Genomic DNA, 22273 nt, shown 5'->3' with positions numbered 1-22273 from the left:
GGGCAGACATGGGTAGAAATGGGCAGACGTGGATAGAAATGGACAGATGTGTGTAGAAATGGACAGACGTGGGTAGAAATGAGTAGAAATTTATAGAAGTTTGTAGAAATGGGCAGACATGGGTAGAAATGGGCAGACGTGGATAGAAATGGACAGATGTTTGTAGAAATGAGTAGAAGTGGGTAGAAATGGACATACAAGGGTAGAAATGGACAGACGTGGGTAGAAATGGACATACTTGGGTAGAAATGGGCATACAAGGGTAGAAATGGACATACGTGGGTAGAAATGGACATACAAGGGTAGAAATGGGCAGACGTGGGTAGAAATGGACATACAAGGGTAGAGATGAGTAGAAGTGGGTAGAAATGTACAGAAGTTTGTAGAAATGGGCAGACATGGGGAGAAATGGACAGACATGGGTAGAAATGGACATACATGGGTAGAAATGGACATACGTGGGTAGAAATGGGCAGACGTGGGTAGAAATGGACATACGTGGGTAGAAATGGACATACAAGGGTAGAAATGGGCAGACGTGGGTAGAAATGGACATACAAGGGTAGAAATGAGTAGAAGTGGGTAGAAATGTACAGAAGTTTGTAGAAATGGGCAGACATGGGGAGAAATGGACAGACATGGGTAGAAATGGACATACATGGGTAGAAATGGACATACGTGGGTAGAAATGGACATACAAGGGTAGAAATGGACAGACGTGGGTAGAAATGGACATACAAGGGTAGAAATGGATAGACGTGGGTAGAAATGGACAGATGTGTGTAGAAATGAGTAGAAGTGGGTAGAAATGGACATAGAAGGGTAGAAATGGACAGACGTGGGTAAGAATGGACATACATGGCATGGGCTAGCAGTTATCTTAGCCTGCCCCACTTCCACATCCTGTCACACCGTCCTCAGTATTAGGTTGGTGTTATCAGAGCCGCCGGTCTGCATGGGCTAACAGTTAGCTTAGCCTGCCCTACTTCCAAGTCCTGTCAGACCGCCCTTGGTGTTAGGTTGGTGTTATCGGCGATGCCGGTCTGCATGGGCTAGCAGTTAGCTTAGCCTGCCCCGCTGTCCCAGCCAATCAGACACCAGCTCTCCCAGCCAGAAAACCAAACACATGATCACAGACACAACTACATGATCACAGACACAACTACATGATCACAGGCACAAACACATGATTACAGGCACAACTACATGATCACAAACACAAATACATTATCACAGGCACAAACACATGATCACAGACACAAATACATGACCACAGACACAAATACATGATCACAGATACAAATACATGATCACAGACACAACTACATGACCACAGACACAACTACATGATCACAGACACAAATACATGACCACAGACACAACTACATGATCACAGACACAAATACATGATCACAGACACAAATACATGATCACAGACACAACTACATGACCACAGACACAACTACATGATCACAGACACAACTACATGATCACAGACACAAATACATGATCACAGGCACAAACACATGATCACAGGCACTACTACATGATCACAAACACAAATACATGATCACAGACACAAATACATGATCACAGACACAAACACATGATCACAGACACAAACACATGATCACAGACACAAATACATGATCACAGACACAAATACATGATCACAGACACAACTACATGATCACAGACACAAATACATGATCGCAGACACAAATACATGATCACAGACACAAATACATGATCACAGACACAAATACATGATCGCAGACACAAATACATGACCGCAGACACAAATACATGATCACAGACACAAATACATGATCACAGACACAACTACATGACCACAGACACAACTACATGATCACAGACACAAATACATGATCACAGACACAAACACATGATCACAGACACAAATACATGATCACAGACACAAATACATGATCACAGACACAAATACATGACCACAGACACAAACACATGATCACAGGCACAAACATATGATCACAGACACAAATACATGATCACAGACACAAACACATGATCACAGACACAAATACATGATCACAGACACAAACACATGATCACAGACACAAATACATGACCACAGACACAAACACATGATCACAGACACAAATACATGACCACAGACACAAATACATGATCACAGACACAAATACATGACCACAGACACAAACACATGACCACAGACACAAATACATGATCACAGACACAAACACATGATTACAGGCACAAACACATGATCACAGACACAAACACATGACCACAGACACAACTACATGACCACAGACACAAACACATGATCACAGACACAAACACATGATTACAGGCACAACTACATGATCACAGACACAAATACATGACCAGAGACACAAACACTTGACCACAGACACAAACACATGACCACAGACACAAATACATTATCACAGACACAAACACATGATCACAGACACAAATACATGATCACAGACACAAACACATGATTACAGGCACAAACACATGATCACAGACACAAATACATGATCACAGACACAAACACATGATCACAGACACAAATACATGATCACAGGCACAAACACATGATCACAGACACAAATACATGATCACAGACACAACTACATGATCACAGGCACAAATACATGACCACAGACACAAATACATGATCACAGGCACTACTACATGATCACAAACACAAATACATGATCACAGACACAAATACATGATCACAGACACAAATACATGATCACAGACACAAATACATGATCACAGACACAAACACATGATCACAGACACAAATACATGATCACAGACACAAATACATGATCACAGACACAACTACATGATCACAGACACAAATACATGATCGCAGACACAAATACATGATCACAGACACAAATACATGATCACAGACACAAATACATGATCGCAGACACAAATACATGACCACAGACACAAATACATGATCACAGACACAAATACATGATCACAGACACAACTACATGATCACAGACACAACTACATGACCACAGACACAACTACATGATCACAGACACAAATACATGATCACAGACACAAACACATGATCACAGACACAAATACATGATCACAGACACAAACACATGATCACAGACACAAATACATGACCACAGACACAAACACATGATCACAGACACAAATACATGACCACAGACACAAATACATGATCACAGACACAAATACATGATCACAGACACAAATACATGACCACAGACACAAACACATGACCACAGACACAAATACATGATCACAGACACAAACACATGATTACAGGCACAAACACATGACCACAGACACAACTACATGACCACAGACACAAACACATGATCACAGACACAAACACATGATTACAGGCACAACTACATGATCACAGACACAAATACATGACCAGAGACACAAACACTTGACCACAGACACAAATACATGACCACAGACACAAATACATGACCACAGACACAAATACATTATCACAGACACAAACACATGATCACAGACACAAATACATGATCACAGACACAAACACATGATTACAGGCACAAACACATGATCACAGACACAAATACATGATCACAGACACAAACACATGATCACAGACACAAATACATGATCACAGGCACAAACACATGATCACAGACACAAATACATGATCACAGACACAACTACATGATCACAGGCACAAACACATGATCACAGACACAAATAAATGATCACAGGCACAAACACATGATCACAGACACAAATACATGACCACAGACACAAACACATGATCACAGACACAAACGCATGATCACAGACACAACTACATGACCACAGGCACAAACACATGAACACAGACAAAAATACATGACCACAGACACAACTACATGACCACAGACACAAATACATGACCACAGACACAAATACATGATCACAGACACAAACACATGACCACAGACACAAATACATGATCACAGACACAAATACATGATCACAGACACAACTACATGACCACAGACACAAATCCATGACCACAGACACAAATACATGATCACAGACACAAACACATGATCACAGACACAAACACATTATCACAGGCACAACTACATGATCACAGACACAAATACATGATCACAGGCACAAATACATGACCACAGACACAAATACATGATCACAGACACAAACACATGACCACAGACACAAACACATGATCACAGACACAAACACATGACCACAGACACAAATACATGATCACAGACACAACTACATGATCACAGACACAAACACATTATCACAGACACAAACACATGATCACAGACACAAATACATGATCACAAACACATACATGATCACAGACACAAACACATGACCACAGGCACAAATACATGATAACAGACACAAATACATGACCACAGACACAAATCCATGACCACAGACACAAATACATGATCACAGACACAAACACATGATCACAGACACAAACACATGATCACAGGCACAAATACATGACCACAGACATAAATACATGATCACAGACACAAACACATGACCACAGACACAAACACATGATCACAGACACAAATACATGATCACAGACACAAATACATGATCACAGACACAACTACGTGACCACAGACACAACTACATGATCACAGACACAAATACATGATCACAGACACAAACACATGACCACAGACACAAATCCATGACCACAGACACAAATACATGATCACAGACACAAACACATGATCACAGACACAAACACATGACCACAGACACAAATACATGACCACAGACACAAATACATGACCACAGACACAAACACATGACCACAGACACAAATACATGATCACAGACACAAACACATGATTACAGGCACAAACACATGACCACAGACACAACTACATGACCACAGACACAAACACATGATCACAGACACAAACACATGATTACAGGCACAACTACATGATCACAGACACAAATACATGACCACAGACACAAACACTTGACCACAGACACAAATACATGATCGCAGACACAAATACATGACCGCAGACACAAATACATGATCACAGACACAAATACATGATCACAGACACAACTACATGACCACAGACACAACTACATGATCACAGACACAAATACATGATCACAGACACAAACACATGATCACAGACACAAATACATGATCACAGACACAAACACATGATCACAGACACAAATACATGACCACAGACACAAACACATGATCACAGACACAAATACATGACCACAGACACAAATACATGATCACAGACACAAATACATGATCACAGACACAAATACATGACCACAGACACAAACACATGACCACAGACACAAATACATGATCACAGACACAAACACATGATTACAGGCACAAACACATGACCACAGACACAACTACATGACCACAGACACAAACACATGATCACAGACACAAACACATGATTACAGGCACAACTACATGATCACAGACACAAATACATGATCACAGACACAAACACATGACCACAGACACAAATACATGATCACAGACACAAATACATGATCACAGACACAACTACATGACCACAGACACAAATCCATGACCACAGACACAAATACATGATCACAGACACAAACACATGATCACAGACACAAACACATTATCACAGGCACAACTACATGATCACAGACACAAATACATGATCACAGGCACAAATACATGACCACAGACACAAATACATGATCACAGACACAACTACATGATCACAGACACAAACACATTATCACAGACACAAACACATGATCACAGACACAAATACATGATCACAAACACATACATGATCACAGACACAAACACATGACCACAGGCACAAATACATGATAACAGACACAACTACATGATCACAGACACAAATACATGATCGCAGACACAAATACATGATCACAGACACAAATACATGATCACAGACACAAATACATGATCACAGACACAACTACATGATCACAGACACAAATACATGATCGCAGACACAAATACATGATCACAGACACAAATACATGATCACAGACACAAATACATGATCGCAGACACAAATACATGACCACAGACACAAATACATGATCACAGACACAAATACATGATCACAGACACAACTACATGACCACAGACACAACTACATGATCACAGACACAAATACATGATCACAGACACAAACACATGATCACAGACACAAATACATGATCACAGACACAAACACATGATCACAGACACAAATACATGACCACAGACACAAATACATGATCACAGACACAAATACATGATCACAGACACAAATACATGATCACAGACACAAATACATGACCACAGACACAAACACATGACCACAGACACAAATACATGATCACAGACACAAACACATGATTACAGGCACAAACACATGACCACAGACACAACTACATGACCACAGACACAAACACATGATCACAGACACAAACACATGATTACAGGCACAACTACATGATCACAGACACAAATACATGACCAGAGACACAAACACTTGACCACAGACACAAATACATGACCACAGACACAAATACATGACCACAGACACAAATACATTATCACAGACACAAACACATGATCACAGACACAAATACATGATCACAGACACAAACACATGATTACAGGCACAAACACATGATCACAGACACAAATACATGATCACAGACACAAACACATGATCACAGACACAAATACATGATCACAGGCACAAACACATGATCACAGACACAAATACATGATCACAGACACAACTACATGATCACAGGCACAAACACATGATCACAGACACAAATAAATGATCACAGGCACAAACACATGATCACAGACACAAATACATGACCACAGACACAAACACATGATCACAGACACAAACGCATGATCACAGACACAACTACATGACCACAGGCACAAACACATGAACACAGACAAAAATACATGACCACAGACACAACTACATGACCACAGACACAAATACATGACCACAGACACAAATACATGATCACAGACACAAACACATGACCACAGACACAAATACATGATCACAGACACAAATACATGATCACAGACACAACTACATGACCACAGACACAAATCCATGACCACAGACACAAATACATGATCACAGACACAAACACATGATCACAGACACAAACACATTATCACAGGCACAACTACATGATCACAGACACAAATACATGATCACAGGCACAAATACATGACCACAGACACAAATACATGATCACAGACACAAACACATGACCACAGACATAAACACATGATCACAGACACAAACACATGACCACAGACACAAATACATGATCACAGACACAACTACATGATCACAGACACAAACACATTATCACAGACACAAACACATGATCACAGACACAAATACATGATCACAAACACATACATGATCACAGACACAAACACATGACCACAGGCACAAATACATGATAACAGACACAAATACATGACCACAGACACAAATCCATGACCACAGACACAAATACATGATCACAGACACAAACACATGATCACAGACACAAACACATGATCACAGGCACAAATACATGACCACAGACATAAATACATGATCACAGACACAAACACATGACCACAGACACAAACACATGATCACAGACACAAATACATGATCACAGACACAACTACGTGACCACAGACACAACTACATGATCACAGACACAAATACATGATCACAGACACAAACACATGACCACAGACACAAATCCATGACCACAGACACAAATACATGATCACAGACACAAACACATGATCACAGACACAAATACATGATCACAGACACAAACACATGATCACAGACACAAATACATGATCACAGACACAAACACATGATCACAGACACAAATACATGACCACAGACACAAACACATGATCACAGACACAAATACATGACCACAGACACAAATACATGATCACAGACACAAATACATGATCACAGACACAAATACATGACCACAGACACAAACACATGACCACAGACACAAATACATGATCACAGACACAAACACATGATTACAGGCACAAACACATGACCACAGACACAACTACATGACCACAGACACAAACACATGATCACAGACACAAACACATGATTACAGGCACAACTACATGATCACAGACACAAATACATGACCAGAGACACAAACACTTGACCACAGACACAAATACATGACCACAGACACAAATACATTATCACAGACACAAACACATGATCACAGACACAAATACATGATCACAGACACAAACACATGATTACAGGCACAAACACATGATCACAGACACAAATACATGATCACAGACACAAACACATGATCACAGACACAAATACATGATCACAGGCACAAACACATGATCACAGACACAAATACATGATCACAGACACAACTACATGATCACAGGCACAAACACATGATCACAGACACAAATAAATGATCACAGGCACAAACACATGATCACAGACACAAATACATGACCACAGACACAAACACATGATCACAGACACAAACGCATGATCACAGACACAACTACATGACCACAGGCACAAACACATGAACACAGACAAAAATACATGACCACAGACACAACTACATGACCACAGACACAAATACATGACCACAGACACAAATACATGATCACAGACACAAACACATGACCACAGACACAAATACATGATCACAGACACAAATACATGATCACAGACACAACTACATGACCACAGACACAAATCCATGACCACAGACACAAATACATGATCACAGACACAAACACATGATCACAGACACAAACACATTATCACAGGCACAACTACATGATCACAGACACAAATACATGATCACAGGCACAAATACATGACCACAGACACAAATACATGATCACAGACACAAACACATGACCACAGACACAAACACATGATCACAGACACAAACACATGACCACAGACACAAATACATGATCACAGACACAACTACATGATCACAGACACAAACACATTATCACAGACACAAACACATGATCACAGACACAAATACATGATCACAAACACATACATGATCACAGACACAAACACATGACCACAGGCACAAATACATGATAACAGACACAAATACATGACCACAGACACAAATCCATGACCACAGACACAAATACATGATCACAGACACAAACACATGATCACAGACACAAACACATGATCACAGGCACAAATACATGACCACAGACATAAATACATGATCACAGACACAAACACATGACCACAGACACAAACACATGATCACAGACACAAATACATGATCACAGACACAAATACATGATCACAGACACAACTACGTGACCACAGACACAACTACATGATCACAGACACAAATACATGATCACAGACACAAACACATGACCACAGACACAAATCCATGACCACAGACACAAATACATGATCACAGACACAAACACATGATCACAGACACAAACACATGACCACAGACACAAACACATGACCACAGACACAAATACATGACCACAGACACAAATACATGACCACAGACACAAACACATGATCACAGACACAAACACATGATTACAGGCACAAACACATGACCACAGACACAACTACATGACCACAGACACAAACACATGATCACAGACACAAACACATGATTACAGGCACAACTACATGATCACAGACACAAATACATGACCACAGACACAAACACTTGACCACAGACACAAATACATGATCGCAGACACAAATACATGACCACAGACACAAATACATGATCACAGACACAAATACATGATCACAGACACAACTACATGACCACAGACACAACTACATGATCACAGACACAAATACATGATCACAGACACAAACACATGATCACAGACACAAATACATGATCACAGACACAAACACATGATCACAGACACAAATACATGACCACAGACACAAACACATGATCACAGACACAAATACATGACCACAGACACAAATACATGATCACAGACACAAATACATGATCACAGACACAAATACATGACCACAGACACAAACACATGACCACAGACACAAATACATGATCACAGACACAAACACATGATTACAGGCACAAACACATGACCACAGACACAACTACATGACCACAGACACAAACACATGATCACAGACACAAACACATGATTACAGGCACAACTACATGATCACAGACACAAATACATGACCAGAGACACAAACACTTGACCACAGACACAAATACATGACCACAGACACAAATACATGACCACAGACACAAATACATTATCACAGACACAAACACATGATCACAGACACAAATACATGATCACAGACACAAACACATGATTACAGGCACAAACACATGATCACAGACACAAATACATGATCACAGACACAAACACATGATCACAGACACAAATACATGATCACAGGCACAAACACATGATCACAGACACAAATACATGATCACAGACACAACTACATGATCACAGGCACAAACACATGATCACAGACACAAATAAATGATCACAGGCACAAACACATGATCACAGACACAAATACATGACCACAGACACAAACACATGATCACAGACACAAACGCATGATCACAGACACAACTACATGACCACAGGCACAAACACATGAACACAGACAAAAATACATGACCACAGACACAACTACATGACCACAGACACAAATACATGACCACAGACACAAATACATGATCACAGACACAAACACATGACCACAGACACAAATACATGATCACAGACACAAATACATGATCACAGACACAACTACATGACCACAGACACAAATCCATGACCACAGACACAAATACATGATCACAGACACAAACACATGATCACAGACACAAACACATTATCACAGGCACAACTACATGATCACAGACACAAATACATGATCACAGGCACAAATACATGACCACAGACACAAATACATGATCACAGACACAAACACATGACCACAGACACAAACACATGATCACAGACACAAACACATGACCACAGACACAAATACATGATCACAGACACAACTACATGATCACAGACACAAACACATTATCACAGACACAAACACATGATCACAGACACAAATACATGATCACAAACACATACATGATCACAGACACAAACACATGACCACAGGCACAAATACATGATAACAGACACAAATACATGACCACAGACACAAATCCATGACCACAGACACAAATACATGATCACAGACACAAACACATGATCACAGACACAAACACATGATCACAGGCACAAATACATGACCACAGACATAAATACATGATCACAGACACAAACACATGACCACAGACACAAACACATGATCACAGACACAAATACATGATCACAGACACAAATACATGATCACAGACACAACTACGTGACCACAGACACAACTACATGATCACAGACACAAATACATGATCACAGACACAAACACATGACCACAGACACAAATCCATGACCACAGACACAAATACATGATCACAGACACAAACACATGATCACAGACACAAACACATGACCACAGACACAAACACATGACCACAGACACAAATACATGACCACAGACACAAATACATGACCACAGACACAAACACATGACCACAGACACAAATACATGATCACAGACACAAACACATGATTACAGGCACAAACACATGACCACAGACACAACTACATGACCACAGACACAAACACATGATCACAGACACAAACACATGATTACAGGCACAACTACATGATCACAGACACAAATACATGACCACAGACACAAACACTTGACCACAGACACAAATACATGACCACAGACACAAATACATGACCACAGACACAAACACATGAACACAGGCACAAATACATGATCACAGGCACAAACACATGATCACAGACACAAACGCATGATCACAGACACAACTACATGACCACAGGCACAAACACATGATCACAGACACAAACGCATGATCACAGACACAAATACATGATCACAGACACAACTACATGATCACAGGCACAAACACATGATCACAGACACAAACACATGACCACAGGCACAAACACATGAACACAGACAAAAATACATGACCACAGACACAACTACATGACCACAGACACAAATACATGACCACAGACACAAATACATGATCACAGACACAAACACATGATCACAGACACAAATACATGATCACAGACACAAATACATGACCACAGACACAAATACATGATCACAGACACAACTACATGACCACAGACACAAATCCATGACCACAGACACAAATACATGATCACAGACACAAACACATGATCACAGACACAAACACATTATCACAGGCACAACTACATGATCACAGACACAAATACATGATCACAGACACAAATACATGACCACAGACACAAATACATGATCACAGACACAAACACATGACCACAGACACAAACACATGATCACAGACACAAACACATGACCACAGACACAAATACATGATCACAGACACAACTACATGATCACAGACACAAACACATTATCACAGACACAAACACATGATCACAGACACAAATACATGATCACAAACACATACATGATCACAGACACAAACACATGACCACAGGCACAAATACATAACAGACACAAATACATGACCACAGACACAAATCCATGACCACAGACACAAATACATGATCACAGACACAAACACATGATCACAGACACAAACACATGATCACAGGCACAAATACATGACCACAGACATAAATACATGATCACAGTCACAAACACATGACCACAGACACAAACACATGATCACAGACACAAACACATGACCACAGACACAAATACATGATCACAGACACAAATACATGATCACAGACACAACTACATGATCACAGACACAAACACATTATCACAGACACAAACACATGATCACAGACACAAACACATGATCACAGACACAACAACATGATCACAGACACAAACACATGACCACAGACACAAATACATGATCACAGACACAAATACATGATCACAGACACAACTACATGATCACAGACACAAACACATTATCACAGACACAAACACATGATCACAGACACAAATACATGACCACAGACACATACATGATCACAGACACAAATACATGACCACAGACACAAACACATTATCACAGACACAAACACATGATCACAGACACAAATACATGATCACAGACACATACATGATCACAGACACAAATACATGACCACAGACATAAATACATGATCACAGACACAAACACATGACCACAGACACAAACACATTATCACAGACACAAACACATGATCACAGACACAAATACATGATCACAGACACAAATACATGACAACAGACAAAAACACATTATCACAGACACAAACACATGATCACAGACACAAACACATGACCACAGGCACAAATACATGATCACAGGCACAACAACATGATCACAGACACAAATACATGATCACAGACACAAACACATGATCACAGACACAAACACATTATCACAGGCACAACTACATGATCACAGACACAAATACATGATCACAGACACAAACACATCACCACAGGCACAAATACATGATCACAGGCACAACAACATGATCACAGACACAAATACATGATCACAGACACAAATACATGATCACAGACACAACTATATGATCACAGACACAAATACATGATCACAGACACAAACACATGACCACAGGCACAAATTCATGATCACAGACACAAATACATGATCACAGACACAAATACATGACCACAGACACAAACACATTATCACAGACACAAATACATGACCACAGACACAAACACATTATCACAGACACAAACACATGATCACAGACACAAATACATGACCACAGACACATACATGATCACAGACACAAATACATGACCACAGACACAAACACATTATCACAGACACAAACACATGATCACAGACACAAATACATGATCACAGACACATACATGATCACAGACACAAATACATGACCACAGACATAAATACATGATCACAGACACAAACACATGACCACAGACACAAACACATTATCACAGACACAAACACATGATCACAGACACAAATACATGATCACAGACACAAATACATGACAACAGACAAAAACACATTATCACAGACACAAACACATGATCACAGACACAAACACATGACCACAGGCACAAATACATGATCACAGGCACAACAACATGATCACAGACACAAATACATGATCACAGACACAAACACATGATCACAGACACAAACACATTATCACAGGCACAACTACATGATCACAGACACAAATACATGATCACAGACACAAACACATGACCACAGGCACAAATACATGATCACAGGCACAACAACATGATCACAGACACAAATACATGATCACAGACACAAATACATGATCACAGACACAACTATATGATCACAGACACAAATACATGATCACAGACACAAACACATGACCACAGGCACAAATTCATGATCACAGACACAAATACATGATCACAGACACAAATACATGACCACAGACACAAACACATTATCAAAGACACAAACACATGACCACAGACACAACTACATGACCACAGGCACAAATACATGATCACAGGCACAACAACATGATCACAGACACAAATACATGACCACAGACACAAACACATTATCACAGACACAAACACATGACCACAGACACAACTACATGATCACAGACACAAATACATGATCACAGACACAAACACATGACCACAGGCACAAATTCATGATCACAGACACAAACACATGATCACAGACACAAATACATGACCACAGACACAAACACATTATCAAAGACACAAACACATGACCACAGACACAACTACATGACCACAGGCACAAATACATGATCACAGGCACAACAACATGATCACAGACACAAATACATGACCACAGACACAAACACATTATCACAGACACAAACACATGACCACAGACACAAATACATGACCACAGACACAAACACATGACCACAGACACAAACACATGACCACAGACACAAATACATGACCACAGACACAAACACATGACCACAGACACAACTAGATGATCACAGACACAACTACATGATCACAGACACAAACACATGACCACAGGCACAACAACATGACCACAGACACAAACACATTATCACAGACACAAACACATGACCACAGACACAACTAGATGATCACAGGCACAACTAGATGATCACAGGCACAACAACATGATCACAGACACAAACACATGACCACAGACACAAATACATGACCACAGACACAAACACATGACCACAGACACAAACACATGACCACAGACACAAACATATGACCACAGACACAAATACATGACCACAGACACAAACACATGACCACAGACACAACTAGATGATCACAGGCACAACTAGATGATCACAGACACAAACACATGACCACAGACACAACTAGATGATCACAGGCACAACTAGATGATCACAGACACAAACACATGACCACAGACACAACTCCTGCTGAAATTTCTCCACACGAAGCCACAACCTCAAATGTGACGGAGACAAAGACGCTGCATAGTCGGCACAGGTGAGGCCGCCACACACGTGACATTTACATGTCCAACTGGGACAGCATTTCTGAGAACACACAACACCAGTGTGGTGTGACACACAAGAACCAAACACACAACACCAGTGCAGTGTGCCATGGAAGAAGCAAACAGAAAAAGTGATGTGATTTCTAGTGTAACTGTGAGGTTACACACATTACTAGTCTCTCTCTCTCTCTCTCTCTCTCTCTCTCTCTCTCTCTCTCTCTCTCTCTCTCTCTCTCTCTCACACACACACACACACACACACACACACACACACACACACACACACACACACACACACACACACACAGCACAGCTGTTGATAGCTGGGGCAAAGCAGCTAGAGAGCATCGCAGGAGCAGAATGAGAGGGCTGAAAGTGAGGGCAGAAAGAAAGGGCAGAATGACAGGGCAGAAAGAGAGGGCAGAATGAGAGGGCAGAAAGAGAGGGCAGAATGACAGGGCAGAAAGAGAGGGCAGAATGACAGGGCAGAAAGAGAGGGCAGAATGACAGGGCAGAAAGAGAGGGCAGAATGACAGGGCAGAAAGAGAGGGCAGAATGAGAGGGCAGAAAGAGAGGGCAGAATGACAGGGCAGAAAGAGAGGGTGGAATGGGAGGGCAGAAAGAGAGGGCAGATTGACAGGGCAGAATGACAGGGCAGAAAGAGTTGCAGAAAGAAAGGGCAGAAAGAAAGGGCAGAAAGAAAGGGCAGAATGAGTTGCAGAAAGAGAGGGCAGAAAGAGAGGGCAGAATGAGAGGGCAGAAAGAGAGGGCAGAATGACAGGGCAGAATGACAGGGCAGAAAGAGAGGGCAGAAAGAGAGGGCAGAATGAGAGGGCAGAAAGAGAGGGCAGAATGACAGGGCAGAAAGAGAGGGTGGAATGGGAGGGCAGAAAGAGAGGGCAGAAAGAGAGGGCAGAAAGAGAGGGCAGAAAGAGAGGGCAGAATGAGAGGGCAGAAAGAGAGGGTGGAATGGGAGGGCAGAATGACAGGGCAGAAAGAGAGGGCAGAATGACAGGGCAGAAAGAGAGGGCAGAAAGAGAGGGCAGAATGAGAGGGCAGAAAGAGAGGGCAGATTGACAGGGCAGAATGACAGGGCAGATTGACAGGGCAGAAAGAGTTGCAAAAAGAAAGGGCAGAAAGAAAGGGCTGAATGAGAGGGCAGAATGACAGGGCAGAAAGAGTTGCAAAAAGAAAGGGCAGAAAGAGAGGGCTGAATGAGAGGGCAGAAAGAGATGACAGAATGAGTTGCAGAAAGAGAGGGCAGAAAGAGAGGGCAGAATGAGATGACAGAATGAGAGGGCAGAAAGAGAGGGCAGAATGAGTTGCAAAAAGAAAGGGCAGAAAGAAAGGGCTGAATGAGAGGGCAGAATGACAGGGCAGAAAGAGTTGCAAAAAGAAAGGGCAGAAAGAGAGGGCTGAATGAGAGGGCAGAAAGAGATGACAGAATGAGTTGCAGAAAGAGAGGGCAGAAAGAGAGGGCAGAATGAGTTGCAGAAAGAGAGGGCATACAGAAAGGGCAGAAAGAGAGGGCAGAATGAGAGGGCAGAAAGACAGGGTGGAATGGGAGGGCAGAAAGAGAGGGCGGAATGGGAGGGCAGAAAGAGAGGGCAGAATGAGAGGGCAGAAAGAGAGGGCAGAATGAGATGACAGAATGAGAGGGCAGAAAGAGAGGGCAGAATGAGATGACAGAATGAGAGGGCAGAAAGAGAGGGCAGAATGAGATGACAGAAAGAGAGGGCAGAAAGACAGGGCAGAATGAGAGGGCAGAAAGAGAGGGCAGAATGAGAGGGCAGAAAGAGAGGGCAGAATGAGATGACAGAATGAGAGGGCAGAAAGAGAGGGCGGAATGGGAGGGCAGAAAGAGAGGGCAGAAAGAAAGGGCAGAATGAGAGGGCAGAAAGAGAGGGCAGAATGTATTTGACAAAATAGAAGAATTTGATTCAGATCAAAGGCCCGTCTTTTATTTTATGTTGGATTATTTTCAGTAATAGCTGTGTGTGTGTGTGTGTGTGTGTGTGTGTGTGTGTGTGTGTGTGTGTGTGTGTGTGTGTGTGTGTGTGTGTGTTGGATCAGATTACACTACTGCCTGGTCTAAATGGAGAGAGTGGAGAGAGGGAGTGAGAGAGGGAGCGGCAGGAGGGAGGAAGAGGGGGTCAGCTTCTGGAATGTGATGTGTGCTTATCTCACACTGCTCCTATATTTGGCCCCTGTCTCTGTGTGTGTCTCTGTGTGTTTGTGTGTCTGTGTGTACTTCTGTGTCTTTGTGTGTCTTTGTGTTTGGGTGTCTTTGTGTGTCTGTGTATTTGTGTGTCTATGTGTGTGTTTGTGTATATCTGTGTGTCTCTGTGTCTGTGTGTGAGTTTGTGCGTTTGTGTGTCTGTCTGTGTGTCTGTGTGTCTGTGAGTGTCTGTATGTTTGTGTGTGTGTGTCTGTTTGTCTCTGTGTGTTTTGTGTGTCTGTGTGCTTGTGTGTCTCTGTGTGCCTGTGTGCATCTGTGTGTTTGTGTGTCTGTGTGTGTTTGTGTGTGTGTTTGTGTGTGTTTGAGTGTTCGTGTGTGTCTGTGTGTTTGTGTGTCTGTGTGTCTCTGTGTGTGTCTGTGTGTCTGTGTGTATTTGTGTGTCTGTGTTTTTGTGTGTGCCTGTGTGTCTGTGTTTCCGTGTGTGTTTGTGTGTCTGTGTGTGTCTGTATGTGTTTGTGTGTTCGTGTGTGTGTGTTTGTGTGTGTGTGTGTGTGCCTGTGTGCATCTGTGTGTTTGTGTGTCTGTGTGTGTTTGTGTGTGTTTGTGTGTTCGTGTGTGTCTGTGTGTTTGTGTGTCTGTGTGTCTCTGTGTGTGTCTGTGTGTGTGTGTGTCTGTTTGTCTCTGTGTGTTTTGTGTGTCTGTGTGCTTGTGTGTCTCTGTGTGCCTGTGTGCATCTGTGTGTTTGTGTGTCTGTGTGTGTTTGTGTGTCTCTGTGTATCTGTGTGTGTGTGTGTCTTTGTGTCTCTGTGTGTCTGTGTGTGTTTGTGTGTTCGTGTGTGTCTGTGTGTTTGTGTGTCTGTGTGTGTTTGTGTGTCTCTGTGTATCTGTGTGTGTGTGTGTGTGTCTTTGTGTCTGTGTGTCTGTGTGTGTTTGTGTTTTCGTGTGTGTCTGTGTGTTTGTGTGTCTGTGTGTCTGTGTGTCTGTGTGTATTTGTGTGTCTGTGTATTTGTGTGTGTTTGTGTGTGCCTGTGTGTCTGTGTTTCCGTGTGTGTTTGTGTGTCTGTGTGTCTGTGTTTCCGTGTGTGTTTGTGTGTCTGTGTGTTTGTGTGTCTGTGTATATGTGTGTTTCTTTGTGTTTTTGTGTGTGTCTGTGGGTCTCTGTGTGTGTTTGTGTGTCTCTGTGTGTGTTTGGGTGTCTGTGGGTCTCTGTGTGTGTTTGTGTGTCTCTGTGTGTTTGTGTGTGTCTGTGTGTCTGTGTGTAGTGCCTACATCCAGTGGAGCTCATTAAGTACACACATGAAACACATCAGAAGTAAACCCCTAGTTGAAAACCAACAAAGAGAAAGTTGTGCGAGACAACAACACACTACATGAGGCAGCCTCCTGCAGTGTGTTGTTTGTAAGTGTGTAGTGCGAGACAACAACACACTACTTGAGGCAGCCTCCTGCAGTGTGTTGTTTGTAAGTGTGTAGTGCGAGACAACAACACACTACTCAGGCAGCCTCCTGCAGTGTGTTGTTTTTGTCCACTCAGTTGGGCTGAAAAGTGTACATGTGTTGTTTAACTTATTTGATATTTTGATTACTTTGGTTTTAATGACGACTGACGGGTGTCAGTCAGTGTTTGTGTGTCTGTGTGTGTTTTACCTGGACCCCAGCAACTTTAGCAACCACTGTAGCACAAGTTACTGAGATCCCAATAAAGACCAGAATAGAATAGCAGAGAGACAGAAGGACAAATGTCACACACACACACACACACACACATATGAATATATATATATATATATATATATATATATATATATATATATATATTCTTGTCTCCATTACTCGTATGTAATGTCTGGAATTCCATATGTGTGTGTGTGTGTGTGTGTGTGTGTGTGTGTGTGTGTGTGTGTGTGTGTGTGTGTGTGTGTGTGTGTGTGTGTGTGTGTGTCTGAGAGCTGTGGCTGGTCAGAGCGTCAGAGAGAGACTGATCGAGTCAGAGGGCAAGTCAGTCAGAGGGCGAGTCAGAGAGGGTGAGTCAGAGAGTGAGTCAGAGAGGGTGAATCAGAGAGGGCGGGTCAGAGAGGGCGAGTCAGAGAGCGAGACAGTCAGACGGCGAGTCAGAGAGGGCGAGTCAGAGAGGGCGGGTCAGAGAGGGCGAGTCAGTCAGAGAGAGCAAGTCAGTCAGAGAGGGCGGGTCAGAGAGGATGGGTCAGAGAGGGTGAGTCAGAAAGGGCGAGTCAGAGAGGACGGGTCAGAGACGGTGGGTCAGAGAGGGTGAGTCAGAGAGGGTGGGTCAGAGAGGGCGAGTTAGAGAGGGTGGGTTAGAGAAGGCGAATCAGAGAGGGTGGGTCAGAGAGGGCGAGTCATAGAGGGCGAGTCAGAGAAGGCGAGTCAGAGAGGGCGGGTTAGAGAGGGTGAGTCAGAGAGGGTGGGTCAGAGAGGGCGAGTCAGAGAGGGTGAGTCAGAGAGGGCGAGTCAGAGAGGGCGAGTCAGAGAGGGTGAGTCAGGGAGGGCGAGTCAGAGAGGACGGGTCAGAAAGGACAAGTCAGAAAGGACAAGTCAGAAAGGGTGGGTCAGAGAGGGCGAGTCAGAGAGGGCGGGTCAGAGAGGGTGGGTCAGAGAGGGTGAGTCAGAGAGGGTGAGTCAGAGAGGGCGAGTCAGAGAGGGCGGGTCAGAGAGGGCGAGTCAGAGAGGGTGAGTCAGAGAGGGCGAGTCAGAGAGGACGGGTCAGAAAGGACAAGTCAGAGAGGGTGAGTTAGGGAGGGTTGGTCAAAGAGGGCGAGTTAGAGAAAGCGAATCAGAGAAGGCAGAGAGGGCGGGTCAGAGAGGGCGGGTCAGAGAGGGCGAGTCAGAGAGGGCGGGTTAGAGAAGGCGAATCAGAGAGGACGGGTCAGAGAGGGCGAGTCAGAGACGGCGGGTCAGAGAGGGCGAGTCAGAGAGGGTGGGTCAGAGAGGATGAGTCAGAGAGGGCGGATCAGAGAGGGCGGGTCAGAGACGAAGGGTCAGAGAGGGCGGGTCAGAGAAGATGAGTCAGAGAGGGCGGGTCAGAGAGGGCGGGTCAGAGAGGATGAGTCAGAGAGGGCGGGTCAGAGAGGGCGGGTCAGAGAGGATGAGTCAGAGAGGGCGGGTCAGAGACGATGAGTCAGAGAGGGTGGGTCAGAGAGGATGAGTCAGAGAGGGCGGGTCAGAGAGGGCGAGTCAGAGACGGCGGGTCAGAGAGGGCGAGTCAGAGAGGGTGGGTCAGAGAGGATGAGTCAGAGAGGGCGGATCAGAGAGGGCGGGTCAGAGACGAAGGGTCAGAGAGGGCGGGTCAGAGAAGATGAGTCAGAGAGGGCGGGTCAGAGAGGGCGGGTCAGAGAGGATGAGTCAGAGAGGGCGGGTCAGAGAGGGCGGGTCAGAGAGGATGAGTCAGAGAGGGCGGGTCAGAGACGATGAGTCAGAGAGGGTGGGTCAGAGAGGATGAGTCAGAGAGGGCGGGTCAGAGAGGGCGCGTCAGAGAGGGCGGGTCAGAGAGGGCGAATCAGAGAGGGCGGGTCAGAGAGGGCGGGTCAGAGAGGGCGAGTCAGAGAGGGCGGGTCAGAGAGGGCGGTCAGGACACAGAAGAGTGTTTGGAGTAGAGTCGGGGTTGTGGGACTACAAGTGAAGAAGGATAAGAGAGAAATAAACGTTTGACTGAGGACATTTGAAGAAGAAGGACTTGCTCCACCTTGGATAACTGTTTAGGTGTCATGTCCACCCTCCCTCCTGTCTTCTGCCTGTCTCACTGGAAACTCTTCTGTTCTCAGCATTTAGAACATTTCTGAAGGGTTCCTTCCTTCTCTTCCGTCTAAAGAATGAAGTAGTCTCTCTCTCTCTCTCTCTCTCTCTCTCTCTCTCTCTCTCTCTCTCTCTCTCTCGCTCTGACGCTCACACAACACAGTGTGTTGCTGGAAGGGACATGATGCCGTCTCTTCTCTTCTGGGCCTTTGTTCCATTTGTTCTCACTCTTTTACTTCTCTCTTTCTTCTTACTTGTCCCTCAATCAGGGGGAAAGAGTGGAAGCAATAAGAAGACAGATGGAGTGAAGGTGAGTTTATACTAACTTTGTTCATGTACACGATTATATAGTGACAGCTACGATTACCTGTAACAGTAAATTCAAAGTAGTGAAGTGAATGTTATCTTAATCAATCAATGAATCAATCAGATATCTATCGATATGTTCATCTGTCTATATGTCTGTATGTTTAGCTGTCTATATGTCTGTCTACCTCTGTTTTTCACTAGTATTATGTC

The 22273-nt window shown here is 43.0% G+C and overlaps 1 protein-coding gene across 2 annotated transcripts in view; it reads left to right on the top strand.

Annotated features, from left to right (window-relative positions):
- The window catches only part of camk2a (calcium/calmodulin-dependent protein kinase II alpha), a 292509-nt gene that overhangs the window by 234152 nt on the left and 36084 nt on the right, over positions 1-22273 (top strand). The window contains exons 13-14 of one of the 2 annotated variants that reach the window (XM_056284737.1): positions 19315-19327; positions 22040-22064. In XM_056284737.1, the coding sequence (XP_056140712.1) occupies positions 19315-19327; positions 22040-22064 (38 nt within the window). Of the gene's footprint in view, positions 1-19314; positions 19328-22023; positions 22065-22273 lie in introns of both variants that reach the window. The other variant, XM_056284736.1, reaches the window with a different exon arrangement.

The sequence above is a fragment of the Lampris incognitus genome, chromosome 8 (assembly GCF_029633865.1).
Source record: "Lampris incognitus isolate fLamInc1 chromosome 8, fLamInc1.hap2, whole genome shotgun sequence".
Taxonomy (NCBI): domain Eukaryota; kingdom Metazoa; phylum Chordata; class Actinopteri; order Lampriformes; family Lampridae; genus Lampris; species Lampris incognitus.
Note: the sequence above shows the minus strand (reverse complement) of the source record. Positions and strands in the feature narration are given on the sequence as shown.